A 24,218-nucleotide genomic window follows, 5' to 3' on the forward strand; every position below is an offset into this window, starting at 1 on the left:
CAAGTCACCTTCCTAAAAAGCCAATCTTTAGGGAGGGGGCAAAAATAGGTGGAGTATAGAGGATTTTTATGATGGTGAGACTACTCTGTATATTATAATGTGTGTCATCTACGTCCATTATACATGACATTACATATTTGTCCAAACCCATCAAATGTACGATGCTGCATGTGAACCCTAATGTGAACTATGGATTTTGGGTGATAATGAGGTATCAATGTAGGTTCATTAATTGTAACAAATGTACCACGCTGGTGTGAGATGTTGATGATGAGGGAGGCTGTGCATGATGGGGTCAGGCGGGTATATAGGAAATCTCTACCTTCCACTCAATTTTGCTGTGAATCTAAAACTGCTCCAACACATGTAGTCTTTAAGAAAACAAAAACAAAAGCAAAACAATCTGATCATGCTCTTCTCTGGTTCAGTGAAGTTCAGTGACCTCCTTTGCCTTCCAAGTAAAGTCCTAACCCCTCACGGCTTGGTGTCCAAGGACTTCTGCAATCTGGCCTTGCCTGCCACTCCAGTTTGATGCCCCCTCCATCTCCTCCAGGCCTGACTTGCAGGCACTCTGTGGTTCCCAGAACCTGTCCAGAATTGCTGCCTCTTCCTCTGAGGGGTGTTCCTTCTCTGGATATCAGGATCTCACTGGGTAGTTCTTATAATCTCTCATTCTTGTGCCTGAGCCCACGTGTCCCATCAAGGCTCAGATCCCAGGGAAGGGATGGGGGTTTCTGCCAGCACAGACCAGCCCTGGACAAGGCTTGGAGGGTTTTGTAAATGCTGGCATCCTCCTTGGGGAACAGGAGGCACACAGATGTACAGAATCTCCATATCTGCCATGCAGAACAGCTTGAGATTTTACAGTCTCTCTCACTTCCTGACACTGTAAGACACTTTTTCTCTAGATCCAATCTTAATTCCTTCAACCACCAAGATTACCTGGCCCAGCTCTTGCACTCTGCTTTCTCGTCTTCTCATTAATCCTCACTCTCTTCAGAGACTTTGGAGCTCACCAAGTAGGACCAAACCCTTTGACATAAGTCACCATAAATAGATGCACCTGTGAGGCTTGGTTCCTGTTCTGAGGTCCCCTGACACCCTCTGATCCTCTCCTGCCCACAGCAGCAACCCTGTGTGCAGGGCTTACCCACCTGCAGGAAGCAGGTTCCAGGCTGGGTGCCTTCAGGCAATGAGGCATTGTAGAAAGTCCTCTGGAACTGGGGCTCATTGTCATTCACATCTTGCAGGGCCACGCTAACTGTGGCAGAGGAGATGAGAGGCGGCAAGCCCCCATCTGTAGCTACCACAATCACCTGTGGCTGAGGTTCCAGCTCATAGTCCAGCGAGGCAGCTGTTGTGATGATGCCAGAGGTGGAGTCAATGGAGAACCAGTGGGTGTGGGCGCCAGGGGCCAGGCTATAGGTGACCTGACCATTGGTGCCCTGGTCAGGATCCCGGGCCGTCACCCGCACCACAAAGCTGCCAGGCAGTGCAACCTCAGGCAGGGGTTCAGGTCGGTAGAGCTGGCGGTCAAAAGCAGGAGCATTGTCATTGACATCGGTGACATGCAGCACAAAGGCAGCCTCAGCTCGCAGTGGGGGTGAGCCTGAGTCAGTGGCAGTAACTCGCAAGTTGTAGGCGTCCCGCTCCTCCCGATCTAGCTGCCGAGCCACACACACCAGGTAGATGACACTGTCCTGGGTGCTTAGGGCAAAGTGGCCCTCTCCACCCTCCAGGGATACATTGACATGGGCAAAGTCACCATCATCTGGGTCTGACACAGAGATGCGAGCAACAAGCTGGCCAGGTGGGGCAGCCTCAGAGACTCGGGGGGAGCCGTCTGCACTGAGGAAGATGACAGTCATGGAGGGCTGATTGTCATTGGCATCTCGCACGTGCACAGTCACAAAAGCTGAGCCCAGCTCAGGGTGTGCCCCACCATCCCGTGCCTGCACCACCAGTTCATGGACCCGCCGCTGCTCAAAGTCTAGTGGCCGCTCCAACCGCAGCAGCCCTGTGTGTGCATCTATGGAGAAGGGTTCATCACCCTCACTCTGCCTCCGGTTGATCTCATAAGTCACAGCCCCGTTGGCACCAGCATCGGCATCAGATGCATACACCTGCAAGACAGGACTGCTGGGGGTGAGGCTCTCAGATACCACAGAGTGATATCGGCTCTGATTGAAAACTGGAGCATGGTCATTGATGTCCAGCAGTGTCACGTCCAACAGGGCCTGAGCCCTCCGGGGGGGTGAGCCACCATCATAGGCCTCTAATTGCAGCACGTAGTGTGAGCGGTTCTCTCGGTCCAGCTCCCCAGTAATTACCAGCTCTGGCACTGGGGCTCCATCTGGACCAGGGCGTGTCTCCAGCTGGAAGGTCTCTCCAGCCCCATCACCAGACAATGCATAGCCCTGGGTTCCTAAGCGGCCAGCGTCTGCATCACGAGCAGGCTCCAGTGGGTAGCGGGTGCCAAGAGCTGTATGTTCAGGTATCTGCAGGGCAGCCTGAGCCTGTGGGAAAGCTGGAGCATGGTCATTGATGTCAGCCACTCGCACAGTAACTTCCACGGTGGCACCATCAGGAGTGACAGCAGTGAAACGATAGCGGTCTCGCCGCTCACGGTCCAAGACACGGGCTGTACGGACCACCCCGCTATGTTCGTCGATGGCCAGGTCTGTGCCAACGCCACTGCCCTCCTGGGCGGAGATGAAGTACATAGGAGGCGCTGCTGTGCCTGCTGGAAGCCCTGCACTGATGTCCCCAATCAGTGTGCCCGCCGGCTGCTCCTCATCAATCTGCAGGTCCAAGCTCCCGGCCTGACCCCAGGCACCGGGCCCCCAGGTCCCCAGCAGCAGCAGCAGTGGTAGCAGGGGACAGGGACTGGTGCTCGGCCTGCCAGAGCAGGAAGGCGTAATGCCTGACTCCGGCATGACAGGACACGTCCGGTTGTGGCTGGGGCTCCAGCTCCGGGCCAGGATCTGAATCCAGCTTGATCCCAGGCTTTGGATCAGGTCCAACTCAGGCCTTGGCTCCAGCTCAGGATCCCTGACCTGGAAGAAAAGCAGGAGAAAGGTCATGAGGCAGTGGGCAGGGAGGTGATCAGCAGGTCCAGGGGACTAAGATCTTGGCCACACTAACACTCAGGTACACCCAGCCCATAGCAGGGTCCTGTGCTGCCTCACAACCATCTCAGGCCCAGGAAGCTCCTGCTTCAGACTCCTCAGGACCCATCCAGCCTCTCCTTGGCAGGTCCCCAGCTCAACCTCACCCCACTCTCTCAGCAGATTGTTTTGTTCCTATTGTTCAGATCTGAATGCCCTTGGACTCCCTTCCATCTCCAAACTTAAAAATATGGCTGATTCTTTCTCATGTGGGACTAATGTGCTTTTGGTAACCTCACCTCAATCATCAGCCTTTTCCTTTCTCTTGGAGCCTTCTATCAGCATTCAAATGCTGAAGGCTCACCTATTTTATTTGACTTTTTTCACTTATTCCCAAACCCCTTTCTCCTCTCCCTTTCTCCCAAACCCCTTAGCCCCACTTTCCTCTCCATTCAATGAGACTGAGCATCCACTATGTAGAGGCATTGATGACACGTCAGTGAATAAAGGAAATCGGCCCTGGCTACATGGGGCTGACAGTTCAGAAATTGGACAATTACAAGTGTGATAAGGGCTGTGAGAAATACAGGAAGCTATGGGGACACATAAGAGGGGCTTTACCAAGGTCAGGGACTCAGGGAGAGATTGCTGAGGGTGTTTAGGGGTGGCCATAGAATAATGTGTGTGAGGTGTAGAGTGCTCGGGACAGAGGGCTTGAAATGGGGCAGGGACTCCTAAGCCATACGGATGATTTGAATTTAACCTAAGGGCAAACGGAAGCCACAATATGACTTAAATTTTGTGACAATCACTACCACCGCCCTTTGGAAAACAAGGGGCATACAGAAAGGACAATTATTTTAGAAGAGCCCCTAGACTTTTGGGAGTCCCAGAAAGTGCAGTGCTTTGATGGTGACTTAGATGAATGTTAGCAATGAAAACAGGGAGAACTGGGTAGGTCTGCAAGAGGTTTAGGAGGTAAAAGAGGCAGGGTTTGATGTCTGCTTGAAGGCAGAGAAGGCAGGTGTGGGAGAGATCAAGGATAATGGGCAAATGTCTAGCCAGAACCATCAGGTGTACAAAGCATCCTTAACTAGCCAGAGAGAGAGAGAGAGAGAGAGAGAAAAGTTCAAGAAGGAGGAGGCCTAACCCCCATGAAGGCCTTTAGCGATTGAGTGAGAACAGAATCAGTGGAGAGGCTGCGCTCTGTGAAAGGTTGGTTCATTACCCCCACTTCTCACTTCTTACACCCTCCTTCCTCTACGTAGTGAGGCTTCTCCATGACATTGCTCATGGAGATTCCAGTTACCTCTATGCTCTACATCTAATGGACACTTTTTTATCCCCCTTGTATTAGATTATTCTAGAATGCTGGATCACTGATCATTGGCTTCTTAAAGCATACTCTTGGATTCACACAGTGACACCCCATGGCTTGCTTCCACTGCATTTCTCGGTATGCTCCTCCTTTGTAAGGCCTTCTTCCTCTGCCCATCCTTGAAAAATGGGTACTCTTCAAGACTCAATCCTAGGCCACATCTTTTCCCACTCACCACACTGTCCCGGGTGACCTCATCCATTCCCATGCCTTCAACTCAAATGTATCAATCATCCCTATGTACCATCTATGTGCTGGTGACTTTCCAGTTTTCACCTCCAGTTCTGGAGCTCTCTGGAGACACAAGTCCAGCCATACACTGGACTTCCTTCACAACATATCCTGAACTTCACCTCAAGCATATTTTCTTCCTCTATTCCTTCTCCTGTGAACACTCATCCAGGTGTCCAAGCCAGAAATCCAGAAGCTCTCCATGCTTCCTTCTTTTGCTTCAGTCTGATTTCCAATTAGTCTTCCAAATCTGATCATCTCACCTAGACATGTCTGCCCTTTCCTCCTTTTTCACAATGCTGCTGCCCCAGTAAGAGTACTGTCATCTCTCCTTTTGACTCCTGCAACAGTTCCTCACTGGTTCCCCTGCCTCTCAGCTTGAATGCTCTGATTCACCTGCCTGACCACAGGTATACATGCAGCTCTCACCAAAACATTCCTGACAAAAGCCTTCCACTGGTTCCCCATTACTAATGGCAGAAATACGCTTCCCCTCTATGGAAAAAAATGCATACACATAAACACACATGTGTGTCTAGTTTCAAGGGGTTCATGGACACTAGGTGTAGAACTGGTGGCCCACAAGATAAAGTCCAGCCTCCTTAACAGACCTTCCTGATGAGCCCTGCCAACCTCTCTTGTGTGCCCCCACTTTGCTGTCCCCCACCACACCCTGCATTCCAACACTAAACCCACTAGCTTCTGCTACCCAACTCCTTGCCTTGTGGACACTATTCTCTCATCCTGAGATGTCCACTACAGATCCTCTCCAAGTGGTTATTTTCTACTCAAACTCCGGCTCAGATGTCCTGTCTTCTGTGGAATCTTCTACATCTCCCTCACCCATCTTCAGAGCCTACTATACCCTCTCCCGGGCTCCCACTGCTCTTGGTGCACACTGACAATGAAGTGCACAGCGGCCCTGATTTGTTCACGTGTCTGCTCTCCCTGCATTGTTGCACTGACCTGAAGGCTCCTCAAGGGCAGCAACTTGAGGGTCTCAGTTTGTCTCTGATTCTCCAGCATTTAGGACAGTTATAGCTTGAGCAGGCTATCAGTGCTGAATGAACAGTCAGAGCCTCATAATTCCACACCACCACAGTCATGCCTGACACAGAGAGAAACACCCATATATGTGCCATTTCAGATGACATATGCAAATACATGTGAGTCTGTACCCCTGAGGCACCACGGTCAGTCCTGTGGTTACAGAAGTATGTCCTTGGGTCTTTATAGATTTGCTCTGCTCTAGGACTTCCTGTCTTCCTAAGGGAGGAGAGTTTCTGACCCCCTCTCCCCCATTTATACTCCCAAACCCGATCTCTCCCATCTGTATAAGGCAGTTAAAAGAGCAGGAGTTCTGGAGTTTGAGTGCTTATTTCCTAATCACTCTAATGGTCATGGTAATGCTTACCTTGTGGGGCTTTGTGAGGATTAGAGGTAATGGAAGCAAGGAGTGCAAGAGCTTGGGCACTTGGTAGATGCTCTCTCATAAGTTCCCAACACCATCCCTGATGGGGCCCTTCATCCTGGCTTCAGAGTTCTATGTGTGCACCAAGATTTGTCTCCCTGGGGCTTAAGTCTAAGGAGCCCATGAGCTGCCACATGGAGTAACAGGTCAGAGGAGTTTGGAACAAGGAGGTCAGAGTGAGCACAGGCCTGACTCCAAGAAGGGAGAGGCTGAGTGTACAGAGAAGGCCCAGGGGCCCAGGTTAGGGATACAGGCCTAGAGACTGGGTTAGATGCCAAGGGTTAACAGTTGTTTGTATTCCTTTAATCAGTCAGTGGAGAGAAAGCATCCTGGTAGGTGGGGAGAGAAGATAGTGGACAGTGAGGTCAATGCAGTTATTACATTCTGTACTACAATTCTCTGTCTTCCCATCCAGAGACAAAATGTGAGCTATTTGAAGGCCAGACTTTATCTTACTCCCCTCTATGTGGAGCACAGAGCATGGCACACAGTACACAATTAAACACATTTTCTGAATGAAAGGATGCATGCATGGTATGTGATAAAAGCTCAGGTGAATGATCAGCCTTGATGAGGAGGGATTCAGACACAGGCAGATGTCCCTCTCCAAGCCCACACAGATCCCAGTACCCTCCTCATTACCCAACGTGGGTCTTTGTCCAGGGCAGACTCCCAGTACACTCTCACAGCAGACACACAAAGGTGTATGCTCACAAAGTCACAGACCCACACACAGCCAGGCACACAGACACACGGCCTCATAGGCAGACAGGCACACTCCACATGCTCATACACATCTGGACAGGGCTACTTGAACATACACACAGCCAGTGTACATACACAGATACAGAGAAGCGTGTTTTCACACAAACAGATGGGCATATTCATTTAACTGGAACTTGCCTCCCCACCCCCAACATACACACACGCAGGCACACATATAGAAATACAGACATGCTTCTATATACACAGACACACACAGAAAGACCCTCTCTCGCAGGGCTCACATGGACAGGCACATTCAGATATTGTCCCCCTACACACATACATAAACACACACCCTCCCTCCCACATGCACAGACAGGCCCACTTTAATGTGTGCACGGACTCACTCAGGCAGGCTCATGCTCATGTGTGCACATAGCAGACCCACCCACATGTAGGCGTGCTCTCACACATGCTGCCGGGGCACTTGTGGTCAGCTCTGCGGCTGCAGCTGTGACCTCTAGGTCCCTGGGGCCTCTGTCTGGACTGTGCCTCATCATTTCCTGCTCCAGAGCTTCCAGTTCCAAACTCGAACTCCAGACTCTCTCCCGAGACTGTCTCATCCTCTCTCCAGCTCTCTTCTCAGCACCATCTCCCCCATCTGTCCAGTGTTTCTCACTGCTTCTTCCCCAAGGCTTGCTCCTCCTCCCAGTTCCTGTCTCTTTCCCTCTCTAGGTCTATCCCATTCCTTTCCCCAGGTCTGGCCCACACCATCCGTCTTGCCCCGTTTTCCAGTCTGTCCTGCCTCCTGCCCAGGTCTGTCTTCTTTCCTCCCCCACATCTGTCCCAACTCCTCTCCCACCCGGTTCTGCCTTGCTGCATGCCCTTTCTCTGTCTGGGTCCTGCTACTCTGTCCTCTGGCTCCATACTGCTCTCCCCCTCTAGCCCCACATCTGGGCCTCTGGAACCACAGCTGGTTCTCATTAAGGGGGAGGGGCGAGACTGTTCATTGGGGCCTGCAATGTGATGTCAATCCTCGCCTCACCCGCAGCCTGTGTTGTCTATAGGACCTGGGAGTAGGGGGAACATGGGAGAGGAAAGAGAGGTGGGTTGGGGGGAGAAGCAGGGGGACCAGAGGGAAGGGGCTGCTCCAGGAGGAAGTAAAGGAGTGGCCCGGGGTACAGAAGGGGAAGCAGGCTGGGGCGCTGGCACCACCCAGGCCTCCTCCCTTAACTTCCTGTCCCAGGGCCAGGGAAGGGCAGGGACCAGAAAGACAACAGGGTGAGGAGGTGGGTAAAGGCAGATTGGCACAGAAGTGGAAGAAGATGAGGGTAGCCTCACTGAGCAAAGGGAGGGCCAGGCATGGAGGAGAGAGGAAGAAAGGCCAAAATGCTGGTGGAGGGGACACCTGGGAGCAAGGCTGAAGGGGCATGAGTGTGTGTGGCAAAGGCAAGAGCCAGTACTGTTAACAGAGGGAGGGGAGGCAAGTCAGAGACAGGAAGAGCCAGATGGGGGGTGGGGGGAGGTAAATAGAGGCAGCAGGCAGAGCTGGAGTAGGCAGAGAGGAGAGGGGGCATGAGGAGGGGAGGAAGCTGGCTTCCCTGGATATTACTGGGACAACCTCATAGTCAGTGGCCAAGGCAGTGCCAGGGGCCTGGCTCTATCCCTCCCAAATATTCGTTCCCAGAAGGCACCTCAGGGCGAGGCTGGGGATGGATGTCAGCAGAGCAGGCAGAGGGAAAGTCTATTTTCTGAGATTTTATGGTGTGTCCTCTACCAGGCAATTCACAGACAGTATCTCATTTAATCATCAAAACAACCTGTGAGAAAGGTGTCCCACCTTCCACTGAGGCTCAGAGTGAAACAACTTTCCAGAGTTAACACAGCCTCTATATGATCCCAGGACTATGTACTCCATGCTGCCTGGGCTCCTGGGAGAAGAGAAAGATGGAGAGAGGAAGAAATTACAGGGGAGCTGCAGGGAGAGAAGTCCTAGCAAGCTCGTGGAGGCCTGAAGAAGAGAAACGGTGGGAAGAGGGAGACTGGGTATGAGGTGTCAGTAATGGCCCTGGCTAGTAGCAGTGGGACTGAAAGGACACAGCTAAGATGTGTGGAGGTCAAGTTGACAAGACTCTTCAGGAATGGTGAGAGAATGGAAGGGCTCTAGACTGACTCCCAGGGGTCTGCTCTGGTTACTCTGGTAATTACCATTATGATTCCATAAAGGAAACATTTTCAGGGGCCCGTTGGGATCCTCACGTGGAGATGTCCTAGCACAGTGAGATTTGCAGGTCTGGAGCTTAGTAAAGAGATCTGGGATGGAAATATGGAATTAGAGCAAGGGGCAACTGAAAGCCAGGGGTGTGGAGACCCCTCAGATAGGACATATCGAGTGAGAAAACAGTCTAGGTCGGAATTCTGAGTAACAGTCACAGTTAAGGGGCAGACTGAGAAGAGCTTTATTCCTCTTGGAGGGGAAAAGGAAGGAGGCAGCATCATAGATGCTAAGGGAGGAAACATTTCAACAAGGAGGGAGGAGTCGACAGTGTCCAATGCTGCTGAAAGTTCGAGTAAGGTGAGGGTTGAGAAGTGGCTACTGCTTTCAGCAGTAAGTTGTTCACTAGTGATCTCAGCGAGAATAGTTTCAGGAGATTCCTAAGGGTAGAAACTCCTGTGGTGGGAAATGATAGAGAATGAATCGACTAACAAATAGCCTTAGGCCCAAGGCCAGCACAGACTCCTTCCTCAGCATACACCAACTGTACTCCTGGAATAGGGAGGCAATACGTCACAGTGGGCAGGACAGGACAATCTCGAAAACACGGACCCTGGGGCCAAACCTATGGGAATTTCGCCCAGCTGCATCCTTGCTAGCTGTTTGACCCTGGGCAAACCACTTAATTTCACAGTGTCTCCATTTCCTCATATAAAATAGGGACAACAATACTACTTTCCACACTTTGCAGTTTGAACAGTGTCTGGCACACAGTATGCATCAAGCACAGTTAAGAACATGGGTTCTGCTATAAGAGAGACCTGAGGTCAAGTTCTTCCCTGCTATTTATGGCATAACTGTGGGCAAGTTGTTCAAACTTCCTAAGCCTTACTTTCTTCTTCTGTCATATGAGGATTAAAACATCTACTTTTTATGGTTGATCTAAGAGTTAAATAAAAGAATGCTACAAAAAATTTAGCACAATGTCTGGCACACAAGAAAGGCTCAATAAATATCAGCTGTTAGTGCTGTGTTCCAGACACACAGAATAACCCTAGCATAAGGGTTATTTCACAGATGAGGAAACTGAAATGCAGCTCTGACAGTCTCCAAATTTGGTGGTTTCTGTTAGCCCATATTGCTTCTCTGCTGGAGGACTTAGAATGTCCTGCAAGGGGTCATTGTAACTGGCCAGGCAACAGAACAGGGAGGGAGAATGAGCGAAGTTCTGTTGTAGGAGAGTATCTCTGGCAGTGTGCACAGGGGGGTTAAAGGAAGAGAAAAGTGATGGGGCAATGGCCACTCCAGGTAGAGGGTCAAGTGGGCATGTAATAGAGTCAGGTGGTGAGACAAGGGAAAGGACCAGAGGATGCTTGGAGGTCTCCAGGAGGCAAAGGAAAAAAATGGGGTGAGGCAGGGCCAGGGCATGTGTGCGAAATGATTCATTAATAGGTTTATTCTCTTGAAGACCTATCATGTGCCAAAGTCATACTAAGCAGTAAGTATAGCAGTGACTTGGACAGATCGAGTGACTCCCTGCAGCCTCCCAGCCCCATCACCTGTCCCCTTTCCCTGGCTCCCTCACCTTGTGAATTCCAGCTATACTGAATTCTTTGTAGTTCCCCAAAGACACTGCATTCTACTGTGCTTCTGGCCCATGTCCCCAGAAGCCCTTCACTCCCTTATTCTTTGGTGAACCCATTCGCATCCTCAGATCTAGTCTCAAACCCTGCCTTTCCTGACTCCACCAGGCAGGCTTGGGATCCGCTTGTCTCACTGTTGTCATGTCTTCTTCCCTGTTCTGTCTCTCTGACTGGGCTGGAGTCTCCTTGAGGAAAAGGTTGCATATTTTTCATCTTCATGGCCCCAGGGTTCCTCTACAGATGCTTGGCAATAAACCAATGAAAAAATGAGGCACTGCACAGCACATTTCTCATTCAGAAGACTCACACCTGTTCTCAGCTGCTCACCCATACCCACTGATCCCACTGGGAACATTTCCACTTCCCTCCCTACAACTCATCCTCCCCACCCTATGCTTTCTCCTCTTCTCTCCCTTTCACTTGGACTTCTCTTTTCCCAGATCCTCTTCCTCTCTCCTTTCTGTACTTTATTTCTCTTTCATTCAGCTAGCAAACATTTAAGGAGCCCCAGAAATGTGCAGATCCAAACCTGTCGGGCAAAGTGACTATTGTGGTTTTTGGAGAGAGTGGAAGGTGAGGCAGCTGTGACCCACTGCCAGGCCACAGGCACTGCAGTGCCTTGCCATTGCTCTACTCCACCAGGCCCCCTTCCCTGGGGTGCCATAGGCTGATGCCCCCCTCACAAACCCTGCTCTGAGCCTTCTATCTCCTGGCACCCTGGCTTCTGCTTGTGTCCTCCCTATACTTGTGTCCTCCTCTTCCTTCTCCTGCCCATCAGTGGTAACAGGAACAGCACTGGACTCTCTGATGCCCCGGTACCTGCAAGCAAAGCCCCTCCCTGGGTTCATGCTGTTGGACCCCATCGTTTTCCTGGCTTCCTGCTGCCTGCTCCTTCCCTCAGCTCCAGTGTCCATGTGTCCTCTGATTCCCAGGCATTTTCAACCACTGCCACTTGGGAGGGATACTCAGTTCCTTGGGAGGGATACTCAGATACCTCCCAGGGGTGCTTCTGGAACCCTCAGGGCTGAGTCAGGATGCCCTTCCATGTTTGCTTAGCACACGAGAATGTCCTTTTTTATGTTTCTCTCTCTAAGCGGCTTGATGGATGGAGTTGTTATCTCTCAGAGCCTAATATGCATGTGCTGTGGGGCTGGTGAGGAAGGGAAGGTGAAGGAGGAGGAGGAAGGAGCGGGGAGCTATACCTCCGACCTCCCAGACCGTCTGGGTACCATTGCCATCTGGGTGACCTTAGCCTCTCTGAGTTTCCCTTTCCTCCAGTGAAAATGGAGGTAACGTTAGGAGAGTTGTTTTGAGGATCAAGAGAGAAAACAACTCTTACATGCTCAACTCTTAACTTAGTTAAGTTTTAACTTAATTAATTTACTGCAACAGCTCAGTCCCTCTTCTGCGCTCTTCCACCCCTCAACCTCCCACTGCCCCAAACTTGTTCTTCCCTCTCAACACTTCTGGGTTGGTGTGGCTCCAGCTTCACTGGCAGCTCCTGCCTCCCTGGCCTCCTCTGCAGCCTGGACTCTGAGAGTCAGGGTCAGACCTTAGGACCAGGCCCTTGCTGCCCATCACCACCACCCAGCACCCTCACCCTGTCCTGCCCAGGTCTCCCAGGCATCAGCTATGGCCCTAGAGGGATGTATACACGGAGGTGACAAGAAGGTTCAAGCCAGAACCCTAAGTTACAGTAACATTTAGGGCCACCCAAAGAAGCCCCCAAAGCAGACAAAGGAAGAGTGAGGAGGAGTTCTGAAGGAGATGCACAGACCCTACCACATTGCAGCCATCTGTTTCTTTGCCTGTCTCCCCTGAGATTTAAACTTCCCGAGGGCAGGAATAGTGTCTATCTTAGTAGTCCCATCACCTAGCAGTGTGGCTGGCATATGAGAGCTTGTTAAATGTTGACAGAATAAAATGGTAGCTCAGAAGCCATAAGACAAGAATGATTCAGAGAAAAGAATGGTCAACAATGTCAGACCCTGCCCAGAGGTCAAAGCAGTTGAGGGACTTTTGAAAAGAGCCCTTAGATTTGGCAGGTGAGAGGTTACTTTTTCTGCGGGAGAGCAGTCACACTGGAGGGGCAGGAGTAAATGGGATGTGAGGAGATGGGAACCGTCTGTGCAGAAGACCCTTTCACAAAATGAGTCAGTGAGCAGAGTGAGAGCCTCTTAGCTCATCAGGTATCACAGGGTTAAGGGAGGCAGCGGAACCCATAGGTTCTGCCTGTGCTCCCAGGAGGAAGAGGTACAGAGGGAGAAGTGGAGATATGGATAAGACACAGAATAATCATTGGAGAGAGGTTCCCCTAGAGGCAGATGGGATGGGGGGAGGAGTGGTCTTAAGTAGAAGAGACACCTCTGTATTATTCTAGAAAAGGAGAAAAGGTTAAGGAGGATCCAGATAAAATTTGAGGGAGGAGGCAGAAAGCTGAGAGAATTCAAACTGGATGGTCTCAGTTTTCTCAGTAAGCAAACAGACCAGGTTGTCTACTTTTACTGCCTCCCTCACCTTCAACCTCCACATTCATTCTGAGACTGAGCCCTGCTGACCCACTGCCTAAAGAACTCTTGAAACCACCTACTTCCCCCCTTTCTACTGCCGCTACCCCAGTTCAGGCCAGCATTATCCCTTCCTGGGTCCTGCAACAGCCAAGCACCCTCCTTCTGTTCAGACTCCTCCCTCCAGTCTCCAAGTGTTGGAGTGGTATTTCTAAAACAGGTCTGATCATATTACATCACAGCTTCAAATGATTTGGTGACTTTTCATTATTGTTCACACGACCTACAAGAACTGTATTATGTAACTAACTAACCCTCCATCTACCTCACCCAGACTCTCTCACCTCTCCTCAGGTCCTACTATTAGTGCCAAGTTCACTGGATAGCTTTGTCCTTCAAACAAATACTTTCTTGCACGTGGGCTTTGCCGTGCTGCTCGCTTCCTTGGTTTGGAATATTCCTCACACAACACCTCACCTCCACCTCTCCTTTCTTTGTTTGACTCCCTTTTTATCCATCAAGCTTAAGCTTAAATGTCACTTCCTCCAGAAAGCCTCTTCTGACCTCCCTACACTGGCCTAGGTTTCCATACTATGGGCTGCCAAGTTATAGCACTCACTCCACAGCCTGTAAACTCCAGAAGGGCAAGGACCATATTCATTTTGTTCACCCTTATAATGCTAGCAGCTACCATACTGCCTGGCACAGAATATGTGCTTAATACATGTTTGCTGAATAAATGAACCAGTGGATTGACTAATATATGCTGAAAATAATGAGATGAGGGATGTGAGATTAAGGGGTATTAAGAAAACAGAAAAATTTTCATCTGTTTACTTATTTATGGAGGGCTCAGTTGAGGTTGAATTTATAGAAGCATCAGTTGGTGTAGTTGAGAAATCATTCCAGCTAGGGTTGAAACTGTGGGTCAGGTGGGCTCAAGGACAATGGAACAGAGCAGCCAAGGAGTGATTGAAGGGATGGTTCTGAGCATAAAAATGGAAGGAGAGCATAAAGCAAAGAGAGGGCAGAGTAGGATAAAGCAAAGAGGTCAAGGGCAAGAGGTCATCATGAGGTTGAAAAGTAGGTGTAATGAGAGTGAGAGCATCCAAGAGATGGAAGGATGTAGAAGGCTCAGGGCAGAGAGTGGAATGTAGGAGTTTAGAATTTTAGAGATGGACCAGTTCTACAGAGTGGTCTTGGGAGCTAAGGAGCTCAAGAAATTCTGAGGCTGGAGTGTTGGAGGGACACTTAGTACCATGAGCAGGATATAGGGAAATGGAGACTGATCCAGGTCCCCAAGTTTTCAGGGAACAAGAAGGATACAAGTTAATGGGAATATCTTTATCAGTTGGGACGACTCATTCTGTGGTGTGTGTGGATGTCACCTGTCTCCTAAGGGTGATTGAAACCCAGCTTCCTGTTTTCATGTCTGGTCTCTGGGACTCCTGCTATGTAGGGGCAGCTCTGATGAAACATAACCTAGATGATGGGTTGGCTGTGACAGTGTCTCCAGAGAGGTTCCAGTGGTAATAGTGTCTCCCATGTGTGTTGGCCTTGACAAAGATCCTGTGGGAATGTGTTGGCTGTACCATTTCTGTCGTGTGTGTGAGTTGTCCTGAAAGCATCTTTTGTAGGCGTGTGTGCTGGCTCTCACTGTGCTTCCTGGGGGTGTGTGATGGTTGTGAAGGCGTATGTCGTGGACTGTGTCCCCTGTGGGTTGAGTAGGACTATGACTGTGTCCCCTGTGGGTATTCAAGGAGTTGACATAAGCAACAATATTTTTCTGGCCTCTGACCCCATGGCTGCCGGCCCAGTCCACGCCACACTGAGTTCATTGTGCTTCTAGACCTCCCTCTCCCCACCCCCTCCACGTGGGTTCAGGCCTGTAGTGACCTTCCTCTGTCCCCTGCACAGGATTCTGATCTAGGTATCCTAGACACAGACTCCATGCCATTTGGCATGATCCACCTCCACTTTAGGCTTTGCCTGTCTCTCCTGTCTCTCTTTACTTCTACCCCTTCAGTTTCTTTGTCTCTGTCTCAGTTTGTCTCTGTCACAAACCCATGCTCAACATTCTGACACATGGCTCCCACAACACACACGTCTCTCTCTCACAGGGACTGGCTCACACCCCTGCAGTGACACGAACACACACACGGCCAGACAGATCCACACAGATCCACAACCTCGCAGTGACACGCACTGACTCACACTCGGCGGTGCACTCATACTCGGAGTAGCACACACATACCCTGCCCGCACCCCGCACCCCCCCGCCCCCCGCACACTTCACGCTGCCACACACCCAACTCGATGACACACGCATACAAAGACCCCCAGGCCCTGGCCCCACGCTCACGTTCACGCTCGCCCTCATCCCGCAGGCCCCGGCCCCCCCTCCCCCATTGTCTCCGGCTCAGAACAAAGCCCCCGGCTCCCCCGCCGCCGCCGCCGCTCAGAAGAGGCCAGCGGGCCGGGCGGGCGCGGCCGGATGGGCCGGGCACCGCGGCACTGACCTCGGCGCGGCGCGGGCTCCCTCGCCCAGTCCTGGGGCGCCGTCCGGCCGCGGTCAGCCCCCCGGGCAGCGCCCGCCCGCGCGGGGCCTGGGGCCGCGCATCGTCTGCCGCCGCTGTCTCCGGGCCCGCGGTCAGCTCCGGACAGCCGGCCGTCGGTCCGCGCGCCCCTGTCCGTCGGTCCGTCCGTCCGCCGCCGCCGCCAGGGCGCCGCCTCCACAGCAGCCCGAGGAGGATGCGAGATTCGCCGCGGCGGCCCCGCGCCCCCTCCCCTCCCCTCCCCCGCCCTCCGCGCGGTAACCCGAGCCCCCGCCCCTCCGCCCGCGGAGCCCCCGCCCCGCCCCCACCCGCGCTCCACGCCGCGCCCCCGGCGCAGCCGCCCTCCCTCCGCCCCTGCACTTCCCGGCCCCAGCCCCGAAGCCGGGTCCGGTCCCCGTCCCCGTGCTCCTCCCGTCTCCCGGCCGCTTCGCCCGGTGCCCTCCTCCCAGCCCGTTCGCTGCGCCCTCTCTCCGCGTCCCCTACTCGCCCTCCTCTTCCATCGTCCTCCCGACCCGGTGTTCCCCCGCCGTCCCCTCTTCTCCCTCCCACCCCTTTCTCTCCCGTTCTCTTCTCCCTTTCTCTCCACGCCTTCCTCTCTCCCCTTCTCCCCATTCTGTTCTCTTCACCCGCTTCTCCCCATCCCGTCCCCTCGGTTCTCTCCCCCTGGGCTCTTCTGCACATCGGATTCTCCCCATCTCCTTTCCCTGCCCTTCTTCCTTCCCGGCCTCCCTATCCCCTTCTCCCATCTCTTCTTTTACCCAACCTCTTCTCCATGTCCCCTTCTCTCTCTATCCTCCTCTTTACCCCCATTTTCCTCCCTTCTTCCCATTCCCTGTCATCCCTCTTTTCCCTAACCTCTTTCCCCATTCTCTTCCTCCATGTTAATCTCTTCATTCTTTCTCCTAATCACTTCTGCCCATCCCTTTTTCTTTATGCTCTTTATCCCTTTTCTTCATCACCTAGCTCTCTTTCCCTCCCTACCTCTTCGATCCTAAATTTGAGGTTAGAGGTTGGAGGGTACTGGAACGGACAGATTTGGGGATGGTGGTGTAGTTCCCAGAAAAGGAAAGTGAGACGGAAACTGGGCACGCAGGTGGGAAAGGGCTTGAGGGGCCAACTTGAGAGAGAGAATGGGAAGAAGTGGAATCAGACAGAGGTGGAGAGTATTAATGAACTAGAAATGTTTTGGGCCACCCTCGCCTTCTGTCCTTGCTTATGACTATGGGTAGGTTGTGAATCCAAAGGTATTCTGGACTTGAGGTGTGTATAAGTGGTACGAAGAAACCAGGGACTTCTGGGAAGAGAAAACAAAGGTTCAGTTAAAGCAGAAAAGGGAGCATCATTTTGAAAGAGTGGAAGAGAGGCTGGGGTCCTTGATAACATTCAGGTTTCTGGCTTGGGCAGCTGGGTGGATGAATGTGACATTCACTGTACTGGACAAAAGATGCAGCAGTACCTTGTAGGGGGTTAGTAGAAAATCATGGCTTTTGATTTGGGCTACTGACTGAAGTGCCTGCTGGGTAGGTAGGTCTGTAGCTTAGAAAAGTGATGGGGGACATAAATATTTGGGAGTCATTTGCAAATCTGTAAAAGCTTGAATATAGGGTGAGGTTTTTGCTTTCTTGTTTTTCCAAAATTATCCCTCAGGAAAAAGGGAGTAACCTTATGTTTGAGCCCTTACAAAGTCTCTCATAATACAGGGTTTGCCTCTTTATTTTGAACAGCAAACCACTGGATAGGGTACTATGATACGGTGACTAAGCTTCTGGACTTCAGAGCCTGACTGCCTGGCTTGGGGTCCAAACTACCATTTACAAGCTGTGTGGCTTTTGGAAAATCATTTAACTTGTCTCTCTGCCTCAGTTTTCTCATCTCTAAAGAGGGGGTAAGGATTAAATTATTTAATATATTGTATGTACCTGGCACAAAGTAAGTGCTCAATAAATGCTAACTATTTTTACTGTTTGGGCAAGAGACCTGACATGTCCTCAACAATGCTGTTCTGGATGCTTGTATAGGTCATTTGCCACAGAATCCATAGAGAAATTTAACACAGCTTTGGTAACTATTCCTGGTAGTGTGACCTCACAACTACATGTGTTGGATGTCTCTAAATACGCTTTTCAAAGACTGCTTTAAAAGTCATACAGTAGTACTTAGGAGGGGCTTCTGGGATGCTGGAAACGTTCTATTTCTTGACCAGAGTGAGGTTATATGGGTGTTTCACTTTGTGACAATTCATTGAGCTGAACACTTATGGTTTATGCTCTTTTATGTATGACAGTTACACTTAAGTAAAAAAAATTGAGAAGTATTTAAAAAGGATGATACATTAAGTGATTTTTAGAGGTCATGAATATACTCTTGCAGGATGAATGCCAAAAGCCAACTGCTGTAGTGTGATGCAATGTGACTTGTGACTTGGGATACAGTTTCCAGTGACTGCACCATATGTGGATTCAAATTGTGCTGTGTCCTGTCCCAACTTTTAGATTGAAGAGAAGGTCATCTGTTCTTGGAAAATGGGTAAGACAGCTGAAAAAGTGACCCTAATAATGAGAAAGATACTACTTTGCAGATACATGTTAAGAGTATACATAAAATTGTTTACTGAATTATGAGAATGGAAAAAAAGCAGTATTTACAAATCAATATATTATTTTAAATAATGAATTTAAACATATGTATAAAAAAGTCTGTTAACTAATAGAAGTAGACTTTTGACTGTTTCATCCTTATCTGTAAAGGTATAAATTTTCAGGTTGGTCAGAAAGCTTTTGGATTTTCTCATTGGGAAAATGGGGAATCACCTTTGGTTTGGGTTGCCTTATATAGTATGAAGTTAAGAGTGAAGTTAAGAGTAAGATTGCTCAGGGAAAGCATGTACATTGGGAAGATAAGGAGGTCTGGAACAGACCCTGAGAAGCTCCAGCATTTAAAGGTTGAGGAAAAGAGGAGGAGGCTTCCCAAGAAAAGTGAAAAGGAGTGGCCAGAGAGAGAGGAGAACAAGTGCCGCTGAAGCTAAAGAAAAGGCCAAGAAAGAAGAGACAAAACAGGGAGTGGTCATCAGTGTTGAATGACACAGAGGAGGCCAGGGAGGTAAGTACTGAAAAGTATCCACTGGATTTGACCAAAGGGAGGCCACTGTGACCTTCGGGACAATGGGTAGGTGGAGTGGCAGGCATGGAAACTAATCAGCACTCAGGAAAGGAGTGCAGGGTGGGGAATGTGGACCTGGGGTAGACCTGTTCTTTAAAGAGGCTTAACTGCAGGGAAGGACCTAGAGATCTATAGCAGGGTGAGAGGGGACAGGTATTTTAGGGGGCCATAGAGTTTTTCAAATAGCACAACCTAAATATATTTTTTTGTTTCATTTACTGAAAACACAAGAGCCCACTATATGTCAGCTTTATACTTACAATATACAGTTAAGATATGACTAAGGAGGTTGCAGTAAGCTGTGAAGACAGATCTGCAAATTAGCACGGAGAAGTAAAATGATAGAGGAAAGCTGGGGATTTAGGGCATAGAGGGATTTCCTAATCCAGTGCAGGGCTGGGGTGGTAGCAAATGGTGTCACAAAGATGCTGCCTGAACTGGATCTTGAGGGATGAGTAGAAGCACAGCAGAGGGGGAAGTTGAAGAAAGGACTTTCAGACAGAATAAAGAGCAGCACTAGGTTCAGAATCACAAGGATATGAAAAAAAGCTTCTGGACATGGAAGTTGGTGTATAGGCGCAAGTGGTGGTGATCCTGAGTAAATTGACTTGCCTGGAAGTGTAGGATATATACGCTAATGTGAAAGGAGAAAGCAGGAAAGATAAATGGGGCCAAATCATGGAGGATAAATGTCATGCAAAGGGTCCAGGCTCTGAGGAGCCATTGAAAGATTTTTTTAATAAGGGAAATAAAGTGATCAGGTTATGTGAAATCCACATCATTTTGGCTGTAATACCGGAAATCAAAGGAGACTAATTTTAATCACCTGGCTTATAATGAGGGTCTAAACTAAGTTGGTAATAGGATTAGAAAAGAGGAGTAAGATATGAGAGGAATTATATTTAGAGGAACAATACTCAGTGGCTGACTAGGGGTGAAGAGTGGTAGCACAGAAGGATTCTAAGATGTCTTCCATATGGTATTGCTCATGAAGTTGGGGAAATAAAGAGCAGGTCTGTAAGGAGAGTGATAAACTATTGAATTTGGTTTTGGACATGACAAGTTTGAGATGTATGTAAGATATCCAAATGATGATACCTAGTAGTTGATTGAGTGTAAAATTTGGGACTCAGAAGAGATACTTGACTTGAGGATAGATATTACAGACCCATCAGTCTATAAGTGGCTAAGTGGAACTATGAGAATGGATGCTGTCACCTATGGAGAACATGTAATCAGAAGAGGGTCTGGGAAGCATTTAAGGAGTAGGTAACAAAAGAAGAGCCATAAAGAAGATTGGGAAGAAGCAGCCAACAAGGTAAGAACTGCACAAGAGAGTAGTGTTCAATGTGTATCATAGAAGCCAAGCAAGGAGAGAGCTACAAGAAGAAAAGTGTTAATAGAGTAAAAGTGCCACAATAAAAGGAAGTCTGACAGGTCTCCATTATATTTTGGGATTAGGAGATAGCTGAACATCTCAGTGGTCAAAAAAAAAAAGGAGGGAAGAACAACAAAGTTGGAGGCATCATACTTCCTGATTTCAAACTATATTATAAAGCTATAGTAATTAAAATAGTATAGTAATGGCATAAAACAGACACATAGATCAGTGGAACAGAATAGAGAGCCCAGAAATAACCCCATGTGTATATGGTCAATTAATTTTCAACAAAGGTGCCAAGAATAAGCAATGGAGAAAGGATCGATCTTCAAGATTGGGAAAACTGGATATCCACCTGCAAAAGAATGCAACTGGCCCCTATTTTACACCATACACAAACATCAACTTGAAATGGATTCAAGATTTGAATGTAAGACCTGAAACCATAAACTCGGAGAAGAGCTTCAACACGGGGGTTAATCTCCTTGACATCTTGGTGATGATCTTCTGGATTTGACACCAAAAGCAAGGGCAATAATAGCAAAAATAAATATGTGGGACTATATCAAACTAAAAAGCTTCTGTACAGCAAAGGAAACCATCAACAAAATGAAAGGACAGCCTATAGAATGGGAGAAAATATTTGCAAACCACATATCTGATAAGGGATACATAGGAAACTCATAGAACTCAATAGCAGAAACAAACAAACCAATAACCTAATTAAAATATGGGCAAAAGACCCTAAAGAAATTTTTCTGAAGGAGACATACAAATGACCAATAGGTTCATGAAAAGGTGCTCAACATTACTAATCATCACAGGAATGTAAATCAAAAGCAGAATGAGATATCTCCTCATACCTGATGTCTATTATCAAAACAAACACATGAGATAAAAAAGATGGTTAGGATGTGGAGGAACAGTGAGACTTTGTACACTCCTGGTGGGAATATAAACTGGTGCAGCCACTATGGAAAACAGCATGCAGTTTCCTCAAGAAATTAAAAATAGAACTACCATATCATCCAGAATCCTACTTCTGGGTGGGTATATATCCGGAGGAAATGACATCATTATCTTGAAGAGATATCTGCTCCCCCATGTTCATTATAGTATTGTTCACAACAGACAAGACATGGAAACAACAAGGTGCTCATCAACAGATGAATGGATAAAGAAAATGTCACACGCGCGCGCGCACACACACACACCCCAGAATATTATTTGGCTTTAAAAATGAAAGAAACCCTGACATTTAGGATAACATGGATGAATTTGGAGAACATTGTGCTACACTGAAATAAGGCAGACAGAGAAAGACAAGTACTGCACTGTATCACTTACACAATCTTAAAAAAAAAAAAAAGTCAGACTCTTAGGAGCTTGTACAATGGTGACTGCCGGAAGATAAGGGATGGGAGAAATGGGGAGAGGTTGGTAAAAGGGTATAAACTTTCAGTTATAAGATGAATAAGGTCTGATGACCTAACATGTATCATGGTAATTATATTTGATAATATTGTATTATATAAATGAAATTTGCTAAGAGAAATAGAGAGGAGAGGGGAAAGAAACCAAGCCACAAGGAGATGAGGGAGTGGAGCTAAAACAGTAGTGACAGTGTATAAAGAGTGAAAATTTAATGGCATGTGAAAAAAGCCCAACTGGATTAGCTAAGGAAAGAAGGGTAGATTTATTGGCCCAGGTTACCAAACCTGGGAGATACCTGGCAAATGGAACCAGAAACCCAAATACCATTAAGACTTTCTCTGTGCCTCTAGTGTCTGTTTTTATCTTATTTTATTTTGCTTTATTCTGTCCTAAAAAACATCTTTTTGGAGTAATTTTTGATTTGTAGAAAAGGTGCAAAGATACTACTAAGAGTTCACATATATCCTTTACCTAGTTTCCTGTAATGATAACATCTTAAGTAATTATAATACATTGGTCAAAAATAAGAGGTTAACATTGGTACATCACTATTAAATAAACTCCAGACTTTGTTCTGATTTCACAAGCTTTTCACTGAAGCCCTTTTCCTATTTCAGGATCCATCCCAGGATACCGCATGACATTGTCTTCATGTTTCCTTGTCTCCTCGGGCCTGTGACAATTATGGTCGTTCCTTGTTGTTTCAGGACCTTGGAAGTTTTAAAGATGATGGGCCAGGTGTTTTGTAGAATGTCCCTCCATTTGGATCTCTCTGATGCTTTCCTTGTGATTCGACTGGGAAGGGGGAGTGCTGCAGAGGTGGCGTGCCCTTCCCATGGCATCGGCTCAGCGGGGGGCGTGATGATGACATGGATCATCACCAGTGATGTTAGCTTTTGTCACCTGGTTAAGGTTATATCTTTGAGGTCTTTCCACTGTATAGCTACTTTTTTTTTCTCTTTTCATATTCTGTTCTTTGGACATAAATTACTAAGTCCCAAACTCAGGGAGGGGAAAATTAAGCTCTGCCTCCCGGAGGGGGTAATATATAATATGTAGCATATTATTTGAATTTTTTATTTTTGGAAGATTTGTTTTTTCTCCCTCCTGATGTTTTAAACTAATTTAAAACTTAATATTATATAAATATTTAGTTAAGAAAAATAGCTCTATAGGCTTTATAACAAAACCAGATTCAACAAAGATATCCTGAGGAAAGACTCCAGATGTCCTGGGTTGATCCCTGTGCCCAACCAGATCAACTTTAGGAGCTGAGGGCAAGATCACTTAAGAGGAGGGGAGCCCTTTCAGACTGATAGTTAAAAATGCCTTGCCAAAACTGGATCACTGTCTAACCCCATACACAAAAGTAAATTCGAAATGGATCAAAGGCTTGGACATAAGTCATGAAACCATAAAACTCTTAGAAAAAAACATAGGCAAAAATCTCTTGGACATAAACATGAGCAACTTCTTCATGAACATATCTCCCCGGGCAAGGGAAACAAAAGCAAAAATGAACAAGTGGGACTATATCAAGCTGAAAAGCTTCTGTACAGCAAAGGACACCATCAATAGAACAAAAAGGTACCCTACAGTATGGGAGAATATATTCATAAATGACAGATCTGATAAAGGGTTGACATCCAAAATATATAAAGAGCTCACACACCTCAACAAACAAAAAGCAAATAATCCAATTAAAAAATGGGCAGAGGAGCTGAATAGACAGTTCTCTAAAGAAGAAATTCAGATGGCCAACAGACACATGAAAAGATGCTCCACATTGCTTGTCATCAGAGAAATGCAAATTAAAACCACAATGAGATATCACCTCACACCAGTAAGGATCGCTACCATCCAAAAGACAACAACAAATGTTGGCGAGGTTGTGGAGAAAGGGGAACCCTCCTTCACTGCTGGTGGGAATGTAAATTAGTTCAACCATTGTGGAAAGCAGTATGGAGGTTCCTCAAAATGCTCAAAATAGAAATACCATTTGACTCAGGAATTCCACTCCTAGGAATTTACCCTAAGAATGCAGCAGCCCAGTTTGAAAAAGACAGATGCACCTCTATGTTTATCGCTGCACTATTTACAATATCCAATAAATGGAAGCAACCTAAGTGTCCATCAGTAGATGAATGGATAAAGAAGATGTGGTACATATACACAATGGAATATTACCCAGCCAAAACCAAAAAACAGATCCTACCATTTGCAACAACATGGATGGAGCTAGAGGGTATTACGCTCAGTGAAATAGGCCAGGCAGAGAAAGACATGTACCAAATGATTTCACTCATATGTGGAGTATAAGAACAAAGAAAAACTGAAGGAACAAAACAGCAGCAGAATCACAGAACCCAAGAATGGACTAACAGTTACCAAAGGAAAAGGACTGGGGATGATTGGTGGGAAGGGAGGGATAA

The 24,218-nt window shown here is 48.1% G+C and overlaps 1 protein-coding gene across 2 annotated transcripts in view; it reads right to left on the reverse strand.

The window, feature by feature from the left end:
- DCHS1 (dachsous cadherin-related 1) overlaps positions 1-17,576 on the reverse strand; it is a 34,896-nt gene extending 17,320 nt beyond the window's left edge. Inside the window, exons 1-3 of one of the 2 annotated variants that reach the window (XM_036996473.2) lie at positions 15,777-15,914; positions 5,683-5,824; positions 1,155-3,056 (exon numbers count right to left, since the gene is read on the reverse strand). In XM_036996473.2, coding sequence (XP_036852368.2) covers positions 1,155-3,056; positions 5,683-5,742 — 1,962 coding nt within the window. In that variant the 5' untranslated portion in view covers positions 5,743-5,824; positions 15,777-15,914. Of the gene's footprint in view, positions 1-1,154; positions 3,057-5,682; positions 5,825-15,776 lie in introns of both variants that reach the window. The other variant, XM_036996474.2, reaches the window with a different exon arrangement.
- Positions 17,577-24,218: the final 6,642 nt, after the last annotated feature.

Source organism: Manis javanica, chromosome 11 (assembly GCF_040802235.1).
Source record: "Manis javanica isolate MJ-LG chromosome 11, MJ_LKY, whole genome shotgun sequence".
Taxonomy (NCBI): domain Eukaryota; kingdom Metazoa; phylum Chordata; class Mammalia; order Pholidota; family Manidae; genus Manis; species Manis javanica.